The sequence below is a fragment of the Leiobunum rupestre genome, chromosome 6 (assembly GCF_980474605.1).
Source record: "Leiobunum rupestre chromosome 6, qqLeiRupe1.1.hap1, whole genome shotgun sequence".
NCBI classification, from domain to species: domain Eukaryota; kingdom Metazoa; phylum Arthropoda; class Arachnida; order Opiliones; family Sclerosomatidae; genus Leiobunum; species Leiobunum rupestre.
The window spans coordinates 13,508,646-13,534,262 of record NC_143389.1 but is presented as its reverse complement, the minus strand read 5'-3'; the positions used below and the strand labels follow the sequence as shown (position 1 = coordinate 13,534,262).

Below are 25,617 nucleotides of genomic sequence, written 5' to 3'. Positions count from 1 at the left end.
GTGACAGTTATCGGAGGTCGTGAATTTCTCTCTGGCATTTTCCAAGGCCGTTCTAATATAACCTGAAGTAACAAATGAGTGCGACACTTATCGGAGGCCATTCTAATAGGACCAAAAGTAACAAATAAGTGTGACACTTATCGGAGTAATACGCAATGCTTACAACGTATGACCTGAAGTAACAAATATAACGCGCATCATCCCTTTTGCCGATTGGAAATTCGTTAGTTCAAATTTAAGCTCTGAAGTATTCTTTGTGTTATGAGTATACTTGCGATTCTATACAATATGACCTATTTGATAGTTTCAATTCTTAATTTTATCTTGTAAAGTATCATTCACACAATATAATTTAAGTTGGTTCTCTTCTTTGGCTTAACTAATTTAATTTGTCAGTCATTTCGGAACCTCTTTCAACGCGATCTAGGAGGATTTATACTCGATACAAGAGCAGGCCTTAGACTTCGCCATTCCCCTCCCCCCTTCTCTCCTTTAAGACATAATCAAATGGTTAAATAACATACTCTCTATCGAAATTTAGATGCCAATTAAGTACAAAAATTATGTTTACATTATTTTATTGATCAAAACCAACTTTTAATTTGATAAAATCATCGTGTATAACTTGCCATAAGTATACGAAATTTTTCTTCGCGGCTTGGGCGTGGGGATTACACAGCGTGGGCTTCTGGCGTTCAGAAGGTTGCGGGCTTTAATTTTAAAAACACTCTATAGTAAAAACGTTTGTACTATAGAGTGTTATTAAATTAAATTTTAAAGAAACCAATTTAACACAGTTAAACTTGATATCATAGGTCGGGGGGCTCTGGGCTTCAAAGATCGCCAATGCTCTAGGTTAGGCTGGGGCTCGCGAGCGCAGTCGCTCTCTGTTTTTATATTAGAATGCCCATCTCCGCTTGATAAATAACGGTTTAATTGAGAGCTGTGAAATAATGTTATGGCCTTCTGGGCGAACTTGTTTAAACTTTATTTTGGAGCGGTTGGTCGGTCTCTCTTGGACCGAGAGCTAGGAGAGAGAGAGAAACTCCAACTTCTTCTGCTTTCATTCTTGTTCTCTAAATCACTGACTTCTGGTTTTAATCAAAGGGGGCCGTGACCTATTTCATCCGGGTCGGATATAGTGTCACTTGGACCCAATAACCTCTTGGCATCCATATTTGAAATGACCAATAGGCCGAGGTGGGATGTGCCAAGTCAAATGACCAAGGGGACACTTAGTCTTGATTACCCCCAGGGTCAGAGATCGGGACACTATCGCTGGAAGTCGGTAAGGCCCGCACACCTCGCGCAAGATCCAAGGTCAGAGACCATAAATAACCACTTTAATTTTGACACATTCAATTTTTAAAAGTAATATAACAAAACATACTTTAACATGAAAGCATCGATACCGATGCACACATTACTGGTTTTATGGCAATTCTCAATTCTTGGAATAAGAGTTCGTAATGAATAATGAAACTAAGGAACTTTATGGGACTAACATTTGGGAACGGGCGGCTTATGACAATGCCTCAAAAGAAAAACATGGGAAGGACTATCGGACCAACGACAAAAACGGGGTCCGGGAATAGAGACTATGCGCACTAGTCTTCTAAACCAATTTAGGGACGACTCTGCTACAGTGCCTGGGGGCACCTTCGCGGAGGCCAATTGAGAATATAACAATCGTCAGAAAGAACGGCCAGCATTCAAACTCAGGAAAGATATTTTAAACGAAACTTAAGGGGGAGAAGCGTGAGAGGGATAATTTTTACTAAGAAAACTTAACGAAAGAGCACTATATTCCAAAAATTAATATTTGGGCATTACAAAACATATAGGAAGAAGAACAGCTTACACCAAACCGACTGCGGAAATCCAAAATTTGGTTTTGGTATACGATGAATTATCGATTGAGCCAACTAAAAAAAATCCGTTAGATTTTTTGGAATCCGTATGAAAGACCGTATTAGACTGTTTTTACGAAAACCAGAATTCCAATCCTACTTAAAGGCCCTAAATTTTCCAATGAGAAAGGTGTTTACGCTTAATGGGATTAAAGTCTATGGCAGAAACCTGGTAATAGTAAGTTCATTTAATAATTGTAAATACAAATTTACATATGACTAAGGGTGATACACTTTTGAAATATGTTAGATTATATTATCCAGACTTTTTAATACTTGAAAACGTGTGCTATAATGCATCCCAAACCACTTAGAAATGTTTCATCGTAAATTGCAAAAAAATGCTCCATGCTACAACATTGAAAGGTTGCGCCTGCCTTCGTGACAAGTTAATTGTTTGTAGTCTTAAATTTAAAAGGTGGTAAAGGGGGAGAAAAAGTCACGATTCCCAAAATCGTCCAGGAAAACAATGGCAAAAGAAATATGTCTGGCCCCAAGAAAAGTCAAGATCTGATAAGGCACCCAGTTGGACCCGTGAGCGGGGTAACAAGATTTCAGCATAGACTATAAAATTTATTTTGGATTTTATGTAAAATGTTTTCATAGTAATCCATGAAGTCAAATGCTTAAATTCGTTCACAGCGAAAAAATAACTAAGACACAAGCCCAATTGGTAGGGTTATTTAACATTTGATTTTCGCTTAAGCTTCTAAAATTCTGATCCTGGGCTTAAAAAGTGAATATTGTTATATTTTTTGACGGATCAATTATTTCCACATCTGTCCCCTGCTTTAACAAAAGAGATAGGTCATTCCAGCTAGATATCTAAAAAAATTCAAATAAAATTCTTTGATAAGATGAAATTTCTACTATAAACATGCTTTCCTTAGCCTCCGCTACGACCTTCAAATACGGAACAATATTTTGAGAAAACGTAGTGCTTTTACCCAAAGATGACGTCATTTCGAAGAAAAGTGGAATCTTTACAAAATTTTGCTAAAAATAAACAAAAAATCTAAAAATAACATTATTCTTGCAATTTTGATTTCGGAAACCTCTCAAAGAAACCGAGAACAAAGTTCCTGCCTTAAATAACATTGCCTCGTCCCAAAACCCGACAAAGAAGAATTATTATAAGATTATTTGAATTGTAAACTCACAAAGGTGACGAACTTCACTAGTGCTGCCAGAAATTCATCGGATAAGAACACTTGTCCGCTGTTCAGATTTTGAATTATGTTTAATAATGATATTAAAACGAGCCCCGTTGTTAATACCTAGAAATGTAAGTAAATTTTAATGACATCCAAAACGCAAACATAATTTAATTAAATTAAATTAAATAAAATAACTTAAACAGTACAACTTCAAATAATGTTTTAAAGTTTTATCCACTACGCCGGGAAATAATGTGTTGAAATGGTGGTTACCCAGCGTTTCTCTAGCTGTTAGTACAATGATCACAAGTTCGCTAAGAAGTCGATCATATTATTTCGTGCCTGTTTTCCATTTAAGCAGGTAGCAGAAAATCATGAATTGGTAATAAACCTTAAATTTTAGTGAAATATTTCTTCTGTCCATATACTACTTCGATAAGAAAGTGCCACACCAGGCCTTTAAACACGCTATCTCAGTATTGTGTACACATTTATTGGACGAGCCTTAACGATGAACATTTTACGAAAAGAGGGAAGACAATTTCCGACGGCAGCAGGCGCTAAAGCTCTCTCTTATCTCTCGTTCCGTGCCATCTAATTCAAGTTAACCGATACTGCTCTGCGTGATTTGAACCTGTAAATGCCGCTAGGTAATGTTTCCTGTTTTCTATTTCTCCACACCTTTTCATTCAGAGAGGTGACTTTGTTGGACTCTCTAAGATTTCAAACAGAAAATTCACCTTCCTCGAGTCTTTACGAGTACTACCAGCTAACCTCATTATAAGCATATTATCTTTATCCGTTTTGAACGCAGAAGTTTTTTTATAGGTTTATGGATACTGCTCTTCGGGATTTGGAGCAGTAAGCGGCCACTACGAGGTGACTGATTTCCAGTTTTCAGCGCCACTTATCTTTCAGAGAGTTTACCCGTAGACCTATCTTCAATGTCGAATGGTTCTCTCCCGCCTTTACGGGCACTACTAGCTAACCATCTACTTGTACCACTATTGAGTAAGCGCAATATTTCTCCCTTCCCCCGGGATATTTTGTAAGGATTTTAAGACGGCAATGGTCAAAATCCACTAAAATTAACAATCAATTAGGGGCTCCCTATCGTCAAAATTACAAATGGGTAATTGAGGGTCTGTACTTCTCTTTTATTTAACGTATCATTAACTTTAAAAACCCTTACGGTTTTAGAGTGACAATCAGAAAGCCGACGGCGTCTAAACAGTGATTTTCCCCATTGGCGATTTTGTGTAAAAGTCGGCTTCAACAGGGGCCAAAACAAGATGAAGAATAATTTCAATACGTAATTTTCTAACTGCATCCGCATGCGTTATCATGACAATTGATCTTTACGGTGCTTTTGTACTAAGCCTATCTCATTTTTGTATTATTTTATTAAATTAGTTTTTGAAATAACTACGAGCTGTTGAGATCAAATAACTTATTTTTAATAAACAATTTTAAACGATTAGCTTTATCCAATATATACATACTAATACAAACCGACACACACTATTATTCAATGCCAAAAGGGCCCATAATATTCTTTATCGGCTCTAGTAACGTTTTTAAAGTTTATAATAAAGTGGCAAAGCAAAGTCTCGCAGATCTTATTGATATGAGGAAATGGAAAACAAAGACGTTTATAATTTCAATCAGCAGATGTGTGCGTGCACTAGGATTTCAATCATCTGATAAATTTAAACGGCATTTCACATTTCAATGAACCCCAAAAGAAATATAACAGTTTCTGTTTAGTATACTGGCCTTATGTGTAATAAAATGATGTTTGAGATCTCACCGCTTTGGCGATGGTGAGTTTGGACCATGGAAGGTGACATTTATTGGATTTCTTGAACGAGTGAATCTCCGAGAAGAAAAACAACCAGAGGAATCCACAGGGAATCCACACGAGCACCGTATTCTGAAAACACGGAGTGAAATCCGGGTTGGATGTGTACCATGTTAGGTTGGAGTCCTAAATCAGAACGAAAGACACCATTCATCAAATTAAGTGATTTGGATAGCTCTAAAATGTTTATTTTTTTACAAATGTAATGACACAGACACTTATTGAAAAGATTTTATAAAATGTGAATATTTTTTTATTTAACTATCTAAAGAACGGGACCAAACAGACTGAAAAATTCGGTTATCCTTCTTGTCTCTAGTCATTACCCTGTCTTTCAAAGTTAATCCCATCTTATAGTTTTGGTTTCAAGAACATAAAATATGGTTCAAAAAATTTCCCTAGTGTTTTTAAAAGTGCAACTAAATGATTTACGATAAAAAGACGACACGAGCATTAAAAGCCTTTCAGTAAAACCTATCGACTTCTAGCTCAACACTAGCTCGCTCCTTATACTAAAAAGATCAGAAGTGCGAGGTCTCACGATCTTGGACACCAGAGAAACTGACCTTCCTTTTTTTAATATGGAACTAGGCGAATCAGCCGGTTTCGATAGTTTTAAACCTTGAATCGAAAAGCAATCGAATCAAGTAAAATAATAATATTTCCATTGCTACTCTTATCAAGAGTTTTTAGCATAAAATGGGCCACAAAAACCAAAATTATGTAGCGGACACCAAAGGCTTTTATCGACTTTTAGAGAGGGCACCGCACATAAGGTTATTTCCCGGGTAGCAAAGTGAACGTTGCTGCATGGTTGAGTTTTGGGTTTTTTGGTAGATAAAGCGTTTTTAGTTTATTATTAACTATTCGTCTACGTTGATATTTAATAACTGCAAAAACCAATTTTCAGCAGGAATATTGCTATATAGATATAAAAGTATTTATAACGTTTTTTTTTTAAACTGAACTGCATGAGGATATTTTGTGGGTAATTTTGGTATAAACTGAACGTTATTTTTAAGTAAATAAATGTACCATAAATCTACTTAAATAGTCATTATTCAAAGAAAACTTATTTTTTTTCTAAATTAATTAAAAAGCCCAAATCACCCTTATTCGCCAGAGTCGCTACCGAAAACAATAATCCCTTTCGGCAGCAGTCTTAACATCGTGACCGTTAAATTTCCTAATTCGCTACCGAAACGAGTTTATATAGGTGGCGCAGTGACGCTGAAATTTTCGGTAGCTAATACCGTCTAGCCGCAGAAGCAGAAGTTTTAGTAGAATATTGATACACGATTTATACCTCGAAGCAGACGACAAAGCTTTAGCGCCATTTCGCCACCTACACTTGTTTCCGTAATCCGTATCGTCCATACCAAACAATTGTTCAACCTGAGGTTAAGACCGCGTCCTATTCGATAAATCCCAAATAACGTAGCAATAACGTTTCATTAACGTTAACAACGAGGTTAGTTTATTGATATAAACTCAACGTTATTTATTAGTTATGAACTCAACTAATCTTTATCTCATTCAAACGCGTAGCATTTTGGCTTGAAAACTTGTTATTCAATTACAATGAATAAGCCATAAAATACATAATACTTATTATCCGCCCTAAAACCAAGTTTTTGGTTATTTGTACCTTCGAAAACGTTATTAGTAGGAATGTAACGGTTCCATTTTTTGGACTATCTCGGTGCCGGGTCCGGTACCGGTTCTTAAATTTTCGCTTTATCGGTTCCGGTTACGGTTACGGTTCTTCGATTTTTATTTTATCGGTTCCGGTTTCGGTTTCGGTTATCAAAATTTAGAACCGAGGGGTTCCGGTTCCTAAACGGTTCTTATACGGTTCCAGTGTGTTTAGTAATAACTAAATTAAGTTCAATACATAAGCAATTCAAATGCAATTTAGAGAAATCAAATCCACCACATTTATTTATTTAAAATATAAAATTTGTTTCTGGTAAATTATTTTAAAAATAATAGCTTTTTTCAGTGGCGTAGCTAAGGGTTCGCGGCCCTCCCGCGAAACTTTTTGCGGGGCCCCTTATAATCATTGAGGTTTTTCAAGGAGGGGGGGGGGGGACTTCCCTTCATTGGTATCGGGTGACGCATGCCGCGTAGCTACTCTTGCGAGTTGCGACTATCGTCATGGTACAATTATTATAACAAAAAAGTTCTTCGAACTGAAAAAAAAAGGTTAGAGCTCGTTATAGCTGCAGCCCTAAAGGGACTATTTATTTTGTTAAGGTTTGGAAATTTTTGTAATTGCTGTACCATTAAACTTTTAATATTTTTTTCATTTATATTGTTGATTAATATGTCAATTTCATGGAAATAGTATTAAAAAATAATCCTGTGAACAACAGAATGACGTCATTCAGCCTTTCAAATCACAGTCCACTGCTCCTCCAATTTTTAACACCAAATCTTTGATAAAATTTTGCCCACAAAGGTATCCATTTTTATATTTATTTTCTTCCCTACACATTTAACATTAAAATTTTAAAATTTATTATTATTATTTTATTTTTTTTTGTTGCAGATTACTGCAATAAATAAATAAATAAATAAATAAATAATATAATTTATAATTTCGGGCAGCGTTGAAAAGTATGCTATACAATTCAGCGGGTTTTAAGGCGGAGGGAAATATACTCCGCGGCTTGTTCTGGTCAGCCTGGGAAATAAGGTTTCTTTCTTAACTGGTCCTTATGACCAGTGATCCCTAGATGATTATAAAACTGGTCCTTGTGACCAGTGACCCCTGGCTTATGAATTATGAAACTGCTCTGATATAAAATGTTCTAATGTCATTTTATGGCCTAAAAAAAATAAAAATGGATTTTTACTATTCTCTCGTAACGAACTCACGTTAGCGCATTTAGCTATTTCGATTGTTCAGTAAAGTAGGGTAGAAATGAAATCTACTGTTTGAAAATTCCAGGTTTCACCGTTTCAAGATGAGGCGGGTGTAGAAGTTATGTACTTTCAAGTTTTGGAAAGATAATACCTTCCCTCCCGGTCCTCATTTCATTGAAGAAAAGATAAAGGCGGAATTTTAGTTGAGTATATCGTTCGAAATGGATTCTACATTATTTCGTTAAATAAGGGTTCGTTAATGTAAAAGTTGCAATTTTAGATTTTCTAAACCAAAACTTCCCAGGCCAGCGATTAAAGTATGTAAACAAATTAACCTTAACTTACAAACTTGAAATTTAAACTTTTAACAGCAAAGACAACTTTGTTATTAATTTACCGCGATTAACGAATAACGATCTGCCATAAAACACGTGTCTCGATTCTTTTCAAAATTCAGTAAAGTAGGACTCCCAACTCTATGTTACTTTCACTATGTACGTTGTTGGGATATTTATGCGATGGTTATTTCTGTTGTATTTATAAAGTTTGGGCTCGCCTGTTGCTAGTACCCGGCCTTTCGGCATAGAAATCTAAATAAATATTTGAAGCAAGCAAAGCATTAACTTGAGCTGATAAGAGGAAAAACAACGAGCGGTTGCACTGCACACAGCCCCATAGGCAATTTGCCCCCACCCATTGTGCGGTTTGTGGGGGTGTTATTTACGCTACTGGCTTTCCCGCCGTTTCTCCTTTCAGTTGGTTCCGAAAGGGGTCGTGAATTTTTTCTGCCCCACACGGAAGGCATCATGGCACACTAGTAGCACTACATTTGGGAAATTATGCCAAGCTGCCGACTGAAGAAAATAAAACAAAAACAATCGCGGATTGCCAGTTTACAAAGCAAACATTTTGTGGATGAGTCACTAGCCCATTTTAAATTGAGAATGCGTAAGACGGTGTCATTGACACTTACGTAGAAACGCACATAGCGGATAAAGATGGGCTTATATGAAAAACAAATACTAGTAAATTAGTAAGTTTAAGTACTAAATTTCAACATGCGCTAAATGGTGGTAAAAAAGTTATAGAACCGTTTAAAAACCGTTAATAATAATAAAAAAACTCGGTTCCGGTTCCGGTTTCGGTTATCATTTTTTTACAAATATCGGTTCCGGTTCCGGATACGGTTATCAAATTTTGTTATTATCGGTTCCGGTTCCTAGAATTTACCCGGTTCTTCTCGGTTCCGGTTCCGGTTCCGGTTATCCGTTGCATCCCTAGTTATTAGTACTGAAACTAGTGCATATTTTGTACTATGGCAAAAAAAATTGTTAGCTGACGTTTCGCGGAAAACTAACTCCTCCTGGACACGGCCAACTTCGATCTCTCGCGCATCTCTCGCGAACAGCGCGTGATCAAAGTTTGCCGTGTCTGACCGTTAACGACGAGCAAACCATGGATTAAAAGGTTATTTAATCCATGACCAAACTGAACTGAGCGAAGCAGCATTTGAAATAAACGGTGGACACTTTAGACGAATAATCGATTTGGAAGAGAAAAAAATGGTAAATAAAATTTAAATGCTCTTTTTATTCACTTATTTAGTTAGGGGAAAATATGAAATTAGTAGGTATTTGTTTAATTGGACAATAACTTAACAGTTAACCCTAGGCGACATACCCGGCCTAGGCTTATAATCATTTTGGCCCAAATTAAACTACAAGTGTTGCTAATTACCATAGTTTTAAAGGTTTTTCTCGTGCATCTAGTAACATTTATAATACTTTTATGTTTGAGGTGTTGTTTCCATTTGCTTTTGAACATAGGTTTTGGGCTTAAGCATACTTATTGAGTGTATTCAAAGTGAAATTCAAGGGTATTTGCCTGTTAAAAAGGATCAAAATACACTATGTAAAGCCTCGATTACACTTCAAAATTTCTTGATCCTAATAAGTTGTAAACAAAACCTTTCCCAACTAATTGCATAGTGCGCAAAGAAATAATTGTGTGTTGGTATCATGAATTGTAGAACTACCATATTCACACTTCGCAATTATAAATTGATTACAACTAATAATTTTTAAGCGCAAACTCCCCTTATAGCTGTTGTCATCTCTTTAATGAAGTGTAATCGCTTTCAAAAAAACACCATGTAACTTTATATTAATTAAAATTAAAAATTGGATTTAAAGGTGACTTGTTATGTGCAACACTTTCTTTCAACAGCTAATCTGATTTTTTATTTAATTTTAGGGATTTTAATTACCTGGAATTTATTCTAGGACAGGTTTTTGATTCACGATGCGTGTTTATTTAACCCTTGCTTAAGCCCAGAAACTAAAATTAACATGAAAAATGATAAATATAGATTTAAAGGAGTCAAGATGAACAGGTTAATTAGTTACGTAAATTCAATAATGTAACGAAAATTAAAAAAACTGAAATACAACAGGAATATCTTCATATCAACGAATACTTTCCAAACTCAGAGCCAAGACCTCTTTTTATAAACTATAACCCAGGAGCCTGGTACATGGGTCAATAGACCCAGAAGCTCCCACGAGTATGGGCTGCAAATACAGTGACCACCCTAGCCCCACAGATATGGACAGTATATATAATACAGGAAGATGATGACAATAATAGCTAAAAAAGTAGTTGAGGAAGAGTTCAATTACATATGTTTCTACTGTAGGAGCTCCTGCGAGCTGCTTTATAGCAGAAAGCAGTTTAAAATATAATCAAAACTAAGCTGACGTTGGGTCTAGCCTTCTGTGGCCATTATGCCAAACCTAATAATATAAGGAGATTGCCAAATTGGCCCAGAAATATATCACCTAACTTCAAGGAAAAATACTTCAAAGTTTGAGATAAAATAAATTTTTTCACGCAGAGCCAAAATTCTACACATTTTTCTTGAAATAAAATTCCAAGTTGTTAAATTAATGTTAGTTTAGGATAAAATAAGCTTTCATATAAGGAGATGGTCAAATTGGCCCAGAAATATTCCACCTATTCTTTAATTTGTATCTTGAAGCGGGAGTAAATATACTTGAAGTTGGAGATAAAATAACTTTTTTCACCCTGAGCCAAAGTTTTAAACATTTTTCTTCAAATATAATTCCAAGTTGTTAAATTAAAATAAGACAAATTTTACCAACATTTAAAATTTGCCTTTTTTATTTGAAGTAAAATGCAAATTTCTGTGTATATACAGGCAGATAATGACAATAGCTAAAAAAGTAGTTGAGGGAGGGTTCAATTATAGATATTTCTATTGTAACTCTCGGCTTGAAAAGGGACCGCGGTCCGAAAGCTCGCCAATGTAAATAAACAAAAAATTTTAAACATGAAGTATCTTGGCTTTTAAATACTGTTGTTTTTATTTTAAATTCTAACGCCATGGTTTCTCAAACATTTAAAATTAATGATTACCTTATTTATATATTTCAAAAAACAATTACTGGAAAAAAGTTCACAAGAAGAAAAACCGAATTGTTACCGAGGACGCGCGCATCTTCGTTTTAGAGTGTTTTTCAAATTATATATATTATGTTGCACCGCATCTCCGCAACTATTCAAATAAAACAAGTTGGCAGGCCAAAATATACTGCTCCTCTGAAGAATGGTCCCTAGTGGTATTAATTTCTCGACACGACCCTCAAAGATATCTCCGCAATTCAAAGTTATTTACGAAAAACGTATTCTCGGTTCAAACCCTGCCCGGTATAAAATTTTAATTTTAGTTTTAAATAATTGAGACGAAACAATCGAGTTTAATTTATTCAGAATATTATAAATTAAGTACTTACAACAGCGAGTTAGACTTACTAAAACAATGCACAATTGAATTTAACCCTTTTTACAGTACATGTTTATCAGTTGAATATAATACTAAGCAAATTTTAATGAAAGAAATATCTACAGATGGTAATTGTATTTTTCTCGCTTACGAAATACTTGCCGCATCTTTAACGCTCATTTTATTTCAACACTCGTAGACTTCCAGTTCACGTTGTGACACAAACCGCATGAAAAAGACCAATGCCGTCCAATTTCCAATATCATATAATGACTCACACACCCAGGAAATCATTGACTGCGTTAGAAATCGTGGATATCCAAATATCCACACCAAATATATTTACAAGAAGCAAAAACCTTACCATCAACAAAGCACAGAGAGCAACTTCACTAACCGCCAGCTCTTAAAGCAATAAACGTTAAATTATCTTCTTTGAATTAACACAACTATATAAAGGTCGTTAAGAATACCCGTAAATAAATAACAAAAAACTAACAAAGTGGACCACCCACAGGGTCTACCCTTTAACCCTCTTATCTCGTCTGACTGCGCTAAAACAAGATTTAACCTTTAAAATTTCATTCGTAAAAATCAGATTAGGCCTTCATAAATTCATTCATAAAAAAGACTTTATTACCTATTATGCTTACGATGAGTGTCTTTATTTCAGTGAACCTAAGCAGCTATCGGTGGTACTGTGGTAGAGCGCTCGACTGCTAAGCCGTAAGGCCTGGGTTCGAAACCTGGGTGGCGCATTTGTTTTTAATCAATAGAGAAACGCTAAATTAGAATTTCTTCGATGCAATAATTTCATTTTCAATTGATTTCAATTAAACCAAAATTTCGTACTCTATTAAATACGCTTCCGATAAAGCTGAAGGTCTAATTTTCAATGAAGCGTAACTAGTGTCGGTGGTTCTGTGGTAGAACGTCCGCCTGTCAAGCAGGAGGTCTCGGGTTAAAATCCCGCCCGATGCGATCGCAAATTGATACTAAGACGAATACCGTGTACAACTGGTGGAAACCCTGCCATTGCACGTTGAGAGGTAGCATTACACTCAGCACTCGGTCCGTCCCAAAGTCATTAAGAAGAAGTTGGAGAGAAAACGCCCATACAAACACAACAGACTCAACATGCACAACCATCAGAACACAAACACAACAAACTCAACACTCACAACCTACGCAGAAACATTACAAAAACGTAATACACCAAACCGTCACGACGGTGAGCGAAAAAACACCAACCAAACCCAACCGCAAATGAATCCGTTAACGCTCACCGTCACACGGTGGTTTAGCCAACCCTTCGAGAAACTGCGAACGCAGAGATCTCAAGAAACTGCGTACGCAGTGATTACACTTTGCACCGAAAATGCGAACGCGTTCGCAGGCCTGACAGACAGACAGACCCGCAGACAGACACGGTGATTGTATAGCCCCTCGGAGAGGTAAAAAGGTAAATCGCGTGTAACTCGGGTGGTAAAGTTATGAATTTATTATGGTGATACGTGTCATAGTACTACTTTAAACCTGATATGGAGCCACATCGAGATATTTTTTAACATAACTTTTTTCTTAAATTTTTAGGTTTTATTTTAAATGTTTGAGTATAACGACTACCCAATAAATTACAAAAACTTCAAATGCAACGGAAATTGTTTACGTTTATACATACTTAATGCAGTATGATTTTTAATAAAAACAAATTACAATTATTTTATATTTATAATTATAAAACAGAAATATGGAAATATTGAAATATTCCTTTTGCGTTAAGAGAAACTGCATTACTTGAACCTATTCAACGAGTAAGGCATAGAATGTGAAATGTTCTTAACTATCCCTATTTTCTTGAACTTCAAGAAAATAGGGATAGTTAAGAACATTTCACATTCTATGCCAGATTGAGGGAAATTTTCCACATCTAGGGAAATTTTGATCCTTAAAACGGTAAAAAGGGAAAAGGGAAATCTAAACAAAAATTAGCTAAATCTAGGGAAACTCGAGGAGAAAAATTATTTGAATCAAAGCTAACATAAAAAATGGCAACCCTTCATTAAATTTAATAAAATTGGGGAATAAGTATATTAGTCCATTATGAAAAGGGATATTAAAGCTAAACCCTAAACGAATTTGAAGAAATTTAAAAACTTACTAATAGCTCGTACCGATACGTCTTCGAGCAAACAAAAAGACGCGAAACTCGGACCAAATAGATCTTCTTAAATTAACTTATTATGAAAGAGTCAATTAATACAATCATAAGATTTTTGTTGGATTTTCTTTAGCTGGCAATTTCTTATAGCAATTTGGAAAGTCGTCTGCTAAATAACTGGCCCACAGGAACTACTTCGAACGACTTTTGGCCCCCTCCATCCCTAGTACAAACTGATTTTTGTACTGGTAAATATTTTCCTAGTTTTTATTCATAGTTAGATGAAAATTAAAGTATTATTTACCAGGACATTTTTTCTTTTTTTTTTCCACAACGTCCCAAGTAATTGTTTTACACAAATATCATCAAAACGAAGGAAAATTTAGTCCGGAAACGTAAATTCTATTTTCGCGAGCTGGCATCAAAATTCCTTCACACGTGCACCTAACGGTACATTTGAGGTTATCCTTTCCGCATTTTAAAATCAGAACAAAGCGGGGAAAAAAATCGATGCACATGGTTCCATATCAGGTTTTAAGTAGTACTATGACACGTATCACCATAAAACAATTCTTAACTTTACCACCTTTACCACCCGAGCTACACGCGATTTACTATTTTTTATTCGTCAAGTTGTGGAGATACGGTGGAACGTAGACAATATAAATAAACGAAGATGCGAGTGTTCTCGCAACAAGTGGGTTTTTGCCTTTACACTTTTTACCAGTAAAATGTTTTGAAAAATATAAATTAGGTAGTCGAGAGTAAAGTTTAAGGCACGTGTATACCAATTGTCAGGGCTGTATTACAATTCCAAAAAATTCGGGTGTTTTTTGTAACCATGCACTTTCACTATTTAGAGTATTTTTCTTAAGTTCTTCGGTTTTCTCTTCCATAAAAATTTTTGAGGCGATAATTAATAGTAAGCGAAGAGAGCTGTTGGTTCGCTTGGCATGAACGGCTGGTCACCACACTGCTATGCAGTATTAATTGGCCACATTAAATAATGACATCAAAAGTCGTTATATGACCGGCACCTAAGTTGTTGTCTTTGGTATTAGCCTAGCTTATTTGTTTTTATTTGAATTACAAAATTGAAATAATTATTGGAATATTATCTTTTAATGTATATTAACTGAACCACATAATATAAATCGATCTGCTGGTGGAGAGCTGAAAAATACTAACACCAGAACTATACCCGGTATCTACTTAGCTAATCCCATTTCTGAACATCACATGCGGATATCAATAAATGAGATAAATTAGCATGCTCTGGGCTGTTTTCCATGGACAATAATTTCTTAAACATTTCAACTTACCCAAAATTTATTTCCACAAATTGTTTCCATAACTTTAATTCAAAACATTATATTTCAGTGCAACTATTTTCTAAGACGTTGTTGAACCTAAACTATTGAAAAGCATTAATCGTTATAATATTGTACAAAATCCTTCACAGTATATATCTCTGCGATAAATGCATTCGCAACAGGCGAAAGTGTGTCAGCCGAGAAGTTAATCTCAACAAATATTTTTGAGATAATATATATATATATATATACACGAAGGAAAAAATTCAGTAAATGTACATTTTCATGGCCGATAAAGGTCTGATAAGCTAGCACAGTTTCCAACCGCAGTAGTTTGAAGCCGAGGAACACTTCAAGTATGATCATTTTCCGTCAGTCGAATGCCGATAACTAAATTTGAATCAATGAAAAGATAGATAAAAGGGCTATTAAAAGGGACCCCAAAAACATTCAAATTGTAATGTTAGATAATTAAATGGGGTAACCTATATTTTATCTATCAGAATATTAGGCTTAGTTTATAAAGAAAGCCCTTAAGCGCCAATCGTGATTGTCAACATAATATTCAAACATTCCAAAATTAATTAGAGGAATAAAACATTGTTCTTTCACTGTGGTTGATACATTTCAAAATGAACTAAAAAAACTAATAATATTTCTGCAAACTATCTTCAAACTGCTTCTACACTCTCAAAAAACGGGGTCAAAAAGTCTAACCCAAAACTGAGTCACGTTTTAAACCCATTCTGTTTTGTTTTTAACCAATTGTAGGTTACATGTTCTTTCAACTTACAACTGAGTTACAAAATTCGTGCGAAAATTAATTATGACGTCACTATCGTAAAACTATATTATAAGTTTTAGTTAACTATTCAGTTGACCAAATACGCCTAGTTCTTGGAATTATTTGTACGGTATTGTTAATATAATCGAAAATGATAATCCACAATAACCAAATTTACTTAAATATCATAGATGAAATGTTATCCACGCATTGTGAAAAATTGCATTTTTGTAGTTGCCAAAACTTATTTTTGTAAGCTCAGTGGCGAATGGGGCTAACTATCTTATGGTTTTCAAGAAAAATAGAAGTACACTATATCAAACAAAAAAACACATTTACTACTTGGTAGTAAGTAATATCTACTACAAAAGTATTTCTTAGAATATTTATTTGTGTATGGCCTCTTTGCGATAAAGTGCCCAAGTATTCAAACCAAAAATAGATTTCTAGCCAATCTAATTATTCATGCATATGGAAATAAAATTTACGTGAATCCTGTTAGACTTCGTCATATAGAAATGTATTTCCAAATTTATTAGATAACTTAGTAGAATTTCGGGATAAATTTGAAGATCAGTAATGTGTGATATTGAAAAAAATCAACTTTCGCATTTTAAGACATTGGGTCAATTAAAATATAATATAAATTCCAAGTCATTTTACCAGTTGCACTTCTTAAGTTCAATCATTCAAATGTGTAATTTAAGGCACGACAAACAAGAAACTTTTGATAAACTTTGTTTCCTCTTGGGATAAACTTTCTACTTTGTTTCGTCTTGGGAGAAACGTTTTTCGTCTTGGGAGAATTGCTTTACTTTTTTCCTCGTTGGAGAATCTTTCTACTTTTTTTCGTCTTGGGAGAAACGATTTCGTATTTTCATCTTGGGAGAAACTATTTCGTCTTGGGAGAAACGTTTTCCTTTTTTTCCTCTTGGGAGAAGCCTTTTCCTATTTTCATCTTGGGAGAAACTTTTTGGTCTTGGGAGAAACGTTTTCCTTTTTTCCTCTTGGGAGAAACCTTTTCGTCTTGGGATAAACGTTTTCCTTTTTTCCTCTTGGGAGAAACGTTTTCCTATTTTTGTCTTGGGAGAAACTTTCTACTTTTTTGTCGTCTCGGGAGAAACGTTTTCCTTTTTTCCTCGTGGGAGAAACTTTCTACTTTTTTGTCGTCTTCGGAGAAACGTTTTCATTTTTTAGTTCCACATCGAGAGATATATATATATACTAGCCGAGAAGAACGCCTTACAAGCAGGCCCTCAGCTAGTTGTATGTTTCGAGGCACTTCACCCCAGTACGCCCCCAACCCCTTTTACCCATGCAAGAATTTCCGTGGCACCCTTTTCCCCAAAGTAGAACTACCCCAGTTAGGCGCTACCACCCCTTTTTCCCCATGTGATAATTACCGGGGTACCCCCAGTAAGGCCCTTCTTCCCCCTTTTCCCCATGTGATAATTACCGGGGTACTCCCCGTTTTTCCCATGTGATAATTACCGTCGTACCTACCTCCCCCTTTTCCCCATGCGATAATTACCGTGGTACCCACCTCCCACTTTTCTCCTTGTGATAATTACCGTGGCACCCTTTTCCCCATAGTAGAACCACCCCAGTAAGAACCTTCCTCCCCCTTTTTGCCCATGTGATAATTACAGTGGTACCCCCTCTCCGCTTTTCCAATGTGATAATTACCGTGGTACCCCCTCTCCGCTTTTCCAATGCGAGAATTACCGTGGTACCCTTTTCCCCGCAAAAATAACACAAACTCGCAGTCGTACCAAACCCCCCTGTACCCCTTTAAGCCCCCTGTACCCCTTTAAACCCCCTGTATCCAATGGCTGATGCATAAAGGCCACGGAACTAACCTAGGCCGAGAGGGCCACGGGACTTTCAAATCGGAACCACCCCGAAACCCCCGGCCCACTCCTCCAACCTCCCCCCTCCGAAATTCGCGGGGAAAACAGAGAGAAAATTTCGGGTGTATTGCGTGTAGGGACAAACACGGCCCAACTCTCAGGGGCGACCGATTTTGAGAAAATTGATAGTCGAACCACCTCAGTAACGAAGCCAAAGGCAGTATCGGTTTCCCTCTGTTCCGCGCGTCGCTTTTTCCTCACCGCCCCGCCCTAGTCTTCATGACAGACTAAGCACACATTCCTGAAAGCTGGGACGTACGACCAACGTACCAAGCGCTCCTTATAATATAGATTTCGAAGTGGGACTATTGCTATGGACGGAATGTTGTCAAGTGTTTATGTTTGTTTGTTTGGCGTGGAAAGCGACGACACGGTAGATGGAGCTGCGAAAAATAATTTATTTTATAATTTATACTTTCGGCGTCGTCGCCGAGACTCGAACACAGATAGCCGCTGACCGCGTAATCTCCTAAAACCAACTTCTATACCAACCGAGTCACGCCGTACTCAAACATTTTGTCTTGAACTTTTACCATTGAACACTTTTTCTTTCGTGCCCGCCCTATAGGGGGGCGCATTTCTTCCATTGGGGGCAGAACGAAATTTTGCGTTTACTCAATAGCGGTACAAGTAGATTGTTAACTAGTAGTGCCCGTAAAGGCGGGAAAGATAGATCCGTTAGACATTGCAGCAGAGAGTATATAATATTATATGCTCTCTGATTGCAGAGAGGTCTACCTCGTAGCTGTCGCAAAGGTCAGATGTAAAAAATAAGTGTGGCACTTTCTTATCGAAACCGTGTTTGGTCAGAAGTAATAAGTGTGGCACTTTCTTATCGAAACCGTGTATGCTCAGGAGTAATAAATAAGTGTGGCACTTTCTTATCGAAACCGTGTATGGTCAGAAGTAATAAATAAGTGTGGCACTTTCTTATCGAAACCGTGTATGGTCAGAAGTAATAAATAAGTGTGGCACTTTCTTATCGAAAACGGGTATGGCCAGAATTAATAAATAAGTGTGGCACTTTCTTATCGAAACCGTGTTTGGTCAGAAGTAATAAGTGTGGCACTTTCTTATAGAAAACGGGTATGGCCAGAAGTAATAAATAAGTGTGGCACTTTCTTATCAAAACGGTGTAAGGCCAGAAGTAATAAATGAGTGTGGCACTTTCATATCGAAAACGTGTATGGTCAGAATTAATAAATAAGTGTGGCACTTTCTTATCGAAACCGTGTATGGTCAGAAGTAATAAATAAGTGTGGCACTTTCTTATCAAAACGGTGTAAGGCCAGAAGTAATAAATGAGTGTGGCACTTTCATATCGAAAACGTGTATGGTCAGAATTAATAAATAAGTGTGGCACTTTCTTATCGAAACCGTGTATGGTCAGAAGACATAAATAAGTGTGGCACTTTCTTATCGAAACTGTGTATGGTCAGAAGAAATTAATAAGTGTGGCACTTTCTTATCGAAACCGTGTATGGTCAGAAGTAATAAATAAGTGTGGCACTTTCTTATTGAAAGAAACCGTGTATGGTCAGAAGTAATAAATAAGTGAGGCGTTTAATTCTTATCGAAAACGTGTATGGTCAGAAGTAATAAATAAGTGTGGCATTTTCTTATCGAAACCGTGTATGGTCAGAAGTAATAAATAAGTGTGGCACTTTCTTATCGAAACTGTGTATGGTCAGAAGAAATTAATAAGTGTGGCACTTTCTTATCGAAACCGTGTATGGTCAGAAGTAATAAATAAGTGTGGCACTTTCTTATTGAAAGAAACCGTGTATGGTCAGAAGTAATAAATAAGTGAGGCACTTAATTCTTATCGAAACCGTGTATGGTCAGAAGTAATAAATAATTGTGGCATTTTCTTATCGAAACCGTGTATAGTCAGAAGAAATAAATAAGTGTGGCACTTTCTTATCGAAACCGTGTATGGTCAGAAGTAATAAATAAGTGTGGCACTTTCTTATTGAAAGAAAACGTGTATGGTCAGAAGTAATAAATAAGTGTGGCATTTTCTTATCGAAACCGTATATGGCCAGAAGTAAGAAATAAGTGTGGCACTTTCTTATCGAAACGGTGTATGGTCAGAAATAATAAATTAGTGTGGCACTTTCTTATTAAAGGTAGAGTGACCGAAAAAAAAACCAGTTGGTCTCATTCGATAGAACTTTTTGACGCGCACGCAGTGCCGTTAATTTCCGCCCTCTCTGACCAACCCCCCCCCGTAAAGGTAGAGTTACCGGAAAAAAATTTGATTTCATAAGGGTGGACGGTGGCCACTCTTTAACATTGGATGGTGAGTTTTATATCAAAGAATAGGAAATCACATGGGCTCAACAGCTTTTTTATTAGTTTGCCCACCCGGGTCAGCTGATGGTGGGCGGCATCCACTCTTTAACTTAGGGTGGCAATTTATTTATCAAACGATAATAAATCACGTAGCCTCATTAGCTTTTTTATTAGTTTGCCTACCTATGTCTACTAAGGGTGTATAGGTTAGTCCACTCTAATACACTGATGTGGAACTAATATTACGGACTGGGCCGACTTGTTACATCTTGAGGTAATCTTTTTTCGTCTTGGGATAAACTTTTTCTTTTTATTCTCTTGTGAAAAACGTTTTCCTTTTTTCGTCTTGGGAGAAACTTTCTATATTTTTTCTTCTTGTGAGATATATTATACTATATATATTATTATATACGTGAAATAACCAAAACAAAAATTATTTGTATTTGAGATCAAGAAGTACTTACAGTGATTTCTTCATTTGACCGACTTTCATTAAATGTAATTATATTCCCTATTGTTCCTATCAGTTCCTCTGGATGACTATAATTTAATAACGAACGCCTTGGAACCTCGCTCTTTTAAATAGGTGAAGTTGTTATGTTTGCTGCTCTGCTATAGTTTCAACCTGTTTCAAAACATATCACAAATATAAATTTTTATAATGGTTGGTTATGATAACTGTAGATTTACCACAACTTATGTTTGGGTGCTGGAAAATCCAGCCTCTTCAACATTTTGTCACCTTCAACCCAAATTTATCCTATTACTGCCAGTAACCGTATTTCAATATCTGTGAGGTCCTGCTTTGTTTCGGTATCACACTTACATTCAATCCAACTCTAATATTTATTTTATTTAGATCTTAATATTAAATTTATTGCTTTAAAATACAATCACCCTTTTCCATTTTTCCGGGTTTTTAGATGGTCCAACTGCACAAATATTTAACATATCTGTTATTTCTGCGCATAGTTTTTGGGCAGTAGCTTTTGTGAACCTTTCATTAAACTTTCCCTCCGCCAATTCTTTGTGGACTTCCATTAATTCCAGCTATAACACCCTTTGCTCTTCTTTGATTATCCCCGTTTTGGATTTATTTTCATTCATTTTAAATTATTAGCTTGGCAGAAAATTGAAATTCCACTAAAAAGATTCCTATCCGCAGCAGTGTTGGAAATAAGCTTTTTAAAAGTACTGGTCAATGTGACCACTTTAGCCCCTTCTTAAAAAATAAATTAACTCGTCATGACCACCCTTTTCTGCCTCACCTATCCCCCCCTTTTAGTTTACCTATGAAAGTGAATTTTTAATAGCGATTAGGAACTATAATGACTAATGAGTTTTATTTATCACAAACCAAAGAGCTTTGATATTATCACATTTCTTAAGGAACTTTAAAAAATATTTCATCTTCTTGTTCTTCGAATAAAAACAGTTTTACTTATTTTTTACCTTATTTTTGTATCTAAAAGTCATAAAGAAATTGCAATGTCTTCTATGCTTATTTACATAAACATATTCGTAATGATTGATCTAGATGTTTCGCATTTAGTTCGACGAATTGACTGATGGTAGCGGAAGAACGTCAAATTGCATTACTGACAGATGCCACGAAATACGCAATTTCATTGGCTGTGAGAAACTGAGAGCACAACGCTGTTATCATTTTCTCTTTTCGGTATAGAATTATACTTTTAATAAAAAATTAACTGGCCATTATGACCAGTGAACCCACCAGATTCTATTTAATTTACTGGTCATAGCCCAAAATTAACTGGTCTTTGACCGACGCCACCGCCTTACTTCCAACACTGATCCGCAGTCACTTGTTAAATTAGTCTGCTCTTTGGTTGTCATTCTTAGAAATGTGGCGTGAAATGCCTATCAAATATCACTCCCCTATTGGCCGAATTGCCTATTTGCGTCACCAAAAATTCCTTTTGAAAATATTACGTCACTTTCCGTGGTTAAGCTAGTTTACCGACGATTCTATTACCCACATGGAATCTCCACGAACTTAGAATACGAAAATTATAATCGATATGAAATCGTCGATTAAGGACGGTCGGTAAACATATCGGATAGATTTCAGTCGGTACGGTTTCGACTGCCACAGATTAGGGCCCTAGGGCATACGTTTAAGCGACGCCTGTCGAGGAGGTAATGAAATGAAAAATCATCACCTGTTCGTATTTGTTGTCTTTTAGGTACTCTGACGTGATTCGCGAATATTTTGGCTGTAAGAATTTAAAATAAGGTTAATTTTAATAAATTAAGTCAATTATATCTTACCCTATATAAAGCAGCAGATCTTTTAATTGGAAAAAAAATTTTAATTGATGAAATGATACTATGTCAAAGGCTTAAGTCACTCTTGGTCAAAATTTAAAGGTTAGATGTTAGCATCACCGGTTTTATCTATTTCACTTTCAAGTGGATGTAATTTTTTTACATTAAACAACTAAAATTATGTAGACTTTTTTCACTTGTTTTAATTTTATTGAAACAAAACCGGAGTTGGATTGGCTTTTTGCATGCGCCACCTTTTGCCATTTACAATTGGTATATCCCATTCTAAAAAGTGACCACTACAAATGAAATCATGATTTGAAGTTGTCCAGTTTTCGCGATTTACAGCAATTATCCATTGAGAACGTAATGTAGGTTTAAATAAGGGAAACCTAGAGTTAAACCAAGATTTTAAATAAGAATGAGTAATCATCTTAATAATATTATAATATAATCCCACTTATGGAATGAAATATTTGCCGGTATTTTTTCTGGTTGAAAAGTTATTGCAATGCGTAAAAGCACAAATTTTAACCAATTTTATCAAACAAAAATAAATTTTCAGTAAAAAACTCTTTTACTACTTCTTTTAAAAATAAAATCATAAAACATTTGGGTTTTTAGTTATAAAACATGTTAGCCATTTTTAAAATTCATCGCTAAAGTTTTGTGTCTCATTTTAAACCCGATAAATATTCTTAAGCGTTAGGTAGCGCTTTACACGGAGTACCCCAGGAATACGGAATAACTGCCGGTTGTCTGATAGTTATCACTCCTGTATATTTTTGGCAAATGAAACTCCGTGTAAGGTATTTTATATAAAATGTATTGTCTGGATGTAAACGGGGTTAATAGAGATGAGTTTATTGACCTTAAGTAAATAACTGAGTAATTGCTATAGCAAAATATTTAACTTGACCTTCCATTTCGATGAATTAATTATTCTGGTGTTTTTCAGAATAAAATAGAATTTAATAATTAGGGAGGAAATGTTTCTAAGGCTTAGCCGTCCATTCAGTATAGCAATATAATTAATCGTGTGTTAATCAGATTTATTGTGATTTAATCGGCTTAATCTAGATATAATCAACTTCATCGAGATATGATCAACATTATTTTATCACGATTCAGTTCATTTAATCATTTTTATCATGATATAATCGTTTTTAATCGACCAAGAGTTAAAACTTAAACATCGAAGTTAACTTTCCTTCAGTGTACTTTTTTAATTATTTATTGAAACTGTTACCATTAACCGTGGTTTGGTTATAAGATCTATATTTTATCGTTTAAATTAATTCAATATTCAACACCAAGTACAAAAATAGGTTCTACCAAAACAAAAAAGTTTCTTCCAAGACCAAAAAAGTTCATCCCAATACGTATAAAGTTTCTCACAAGACGAAAAAAGTAAAAAAAATTATCCCAAGACGAAAACGTTTATCATAAGACATGAATTTAATTTGGTCTTGTTTGGCGGCCATGTAATTTCCTATCGTTAGATAGACGGAAAGTATCAAAGGTGAAACAGGTAAGCAAAACACGACGAACATAATTCTTTTAAATTATTTAAATTAGTTGAAATATGTATTCAATAAATTTTTAAACTGGGATTCAAATGTGTTTATTTTAGGAAATGTATATCAAAAATTTGGGTAGTTTAGGCACCAAAAGTCATGTTAATTCGGAAATTCATCCAAAAAATACCCATTAATGTAATTTTGCAGAACATAAATTAATATATGTCATTCTCGAATTTTATATTATCTCGGTGATTAAATTGGTATTTTCTTAGTGCAGATATTTAACATGGATTATTAACAACTGCATAAATCATATTATTGCAAGAATGTATTTATTTAATAAGAATATGGCCCCATGGTCTCATACTTTGCAGCTTATCGGCCTGTTGCAAAAGCCATAGCCAAAGTGCTAGCCAATTGAATTTAACACGTGCGATTCTAGCAAAGCAGACTTTTGCAAAACAGGCCCTAAGTTCGACTGCTTTGCATTTTTTGGTGTCGCTCTTTCACGTATACGCCAGCGTAGATTATTCCAATCTTTTACTTTTATTGTTCTATCGAATAAGACCAATTTGTTTTTTTTTTCGGTCATTCTCCCTTTAAGGGGGTTGGTCGGAGGGGGCGGAAATTAACGGCACTACGTGCGCATCAAAGAGTTCTATCGAATAAGACCAACTTGTTTTTTCGGTCACTCTCCCTTTAAGGGGGTTGGTCGGAGGGGGCGGAAATTAACGGCACTACGTGCGCATCAAAGAGTTCTATCGAATAAGACCAACTTGTTTTTTTCGGTCACTCTTCCTTTAAGGGGGTTGGTCGGAGGGGGCGGAAATTAACCGCAGTGCCTGAGCGTCAAAGAGCTCTATCGAATAAGACCATCTTGTTTTTTTCGGTCACTCTCCCTTTAGGGGGTTGGTCGGATGGGGCAGAAATTAACGGCTTAGCGCGTTCTATCGTTTGATATAAAAAGTACAATTTTAAGTTAAAGAGTTGACTTGTGCCCCCTGTTTACCTGACATACCTGAAACTGGAAATCGGTAAAAGTTGTGTAGCCCTACACTTGAATTCAGACTTCCCACCACGCCCGAGTCAACCTTCGTGGAAATCCACTGGGTTGGGGGGAGGCGAAGTTTGAGGTTCACTTGACCTTAAACGCCGTAAATGTACGTAAAATCACGCGGAAAAAGGAACGGCAATTGCGATAACTTAATTAGCCAAATCTCCCCGCGTCAATAAAAACGACTAGAAGTTCCTAGTATATACCATCTCTTGACCAACTATAAAAGTGTTCGAGGCAAAAAGTTCTAGCATGAAACTTGAAGCGGATGGCGTGACTTACTTGATAAAGGCGTCGGTTTAGGAGATTACGCGGCCTCGCCAATATTATAAATTATTTTTCGCAACTCCATCTACCGTGTCGTTGCTTTCCACGACAAACAAACAAACAACACTTAACGACATTCCGTCCTTAGCAATAGTTTCACTTCGATATATATACAGGGTCTTTTTTTTTGCTCGGAAAAGTGTTTTGTTTCAAAAACTATTTATAGTACCGATTTCAAATTTGGAAGGTCAATTCTCTATACCGGGGGACATCAGTTTGAGAAATTTGAGCGTTTTCGGTAATGTTTTTCACCAATTTTGAAAAATTATTTTTCGACCACTAGGTGCGAGATAAAAAATTTCTATTATAAAGTTGTAGGCCGTCATCGAAAACCCTTAAAAATTGTTCACTCGACGAAAAACA

At 35.8% G+C, this 25,617-nt stretch overlaps 1 protein-coding gene across 4 annotated transcripts in view; it reads right to left on the bottom strand.

The window, feature by feature from the left end:
• Window positions 1-15,221, bottom strand: part of LOC149939324 (ATP-binding cassette sub-family C member 3-like) — an 82,460-nt gene extending 67,239 nt beyond the window's left edge. For 2 of the 4 annotated variants that reach the window (XM_090178631.1, XM_090178630.1), the window contains exons 1-3: window positions 15,082-15,221; window positions 4,878-5,054; window positions 3,071-3,187 (exon numbers count right to left, since the gene is read on the bottom strand). In XM_090178631.1, the coding sequence (XP_090034757.1) occupies window positions 3,071-3,187; window positions 4,878-5,054; window positions 15,082-15,111 (324 nt within the window). In that variant the 5' untranslated portion in view covers window positions 15,112-15,221. The remainder of the gene's footprint in view (window positions 1-3,070; window positions 3,188-4,877; window positions 5,055-15,081) is intronic. The other 2 variants (XM_090178629.1, XM_090178628.1) reach the window with 2 other exon arrangements.
• Window positions 15,222-25,617: the final 10,396 nt, after the last annotated feature.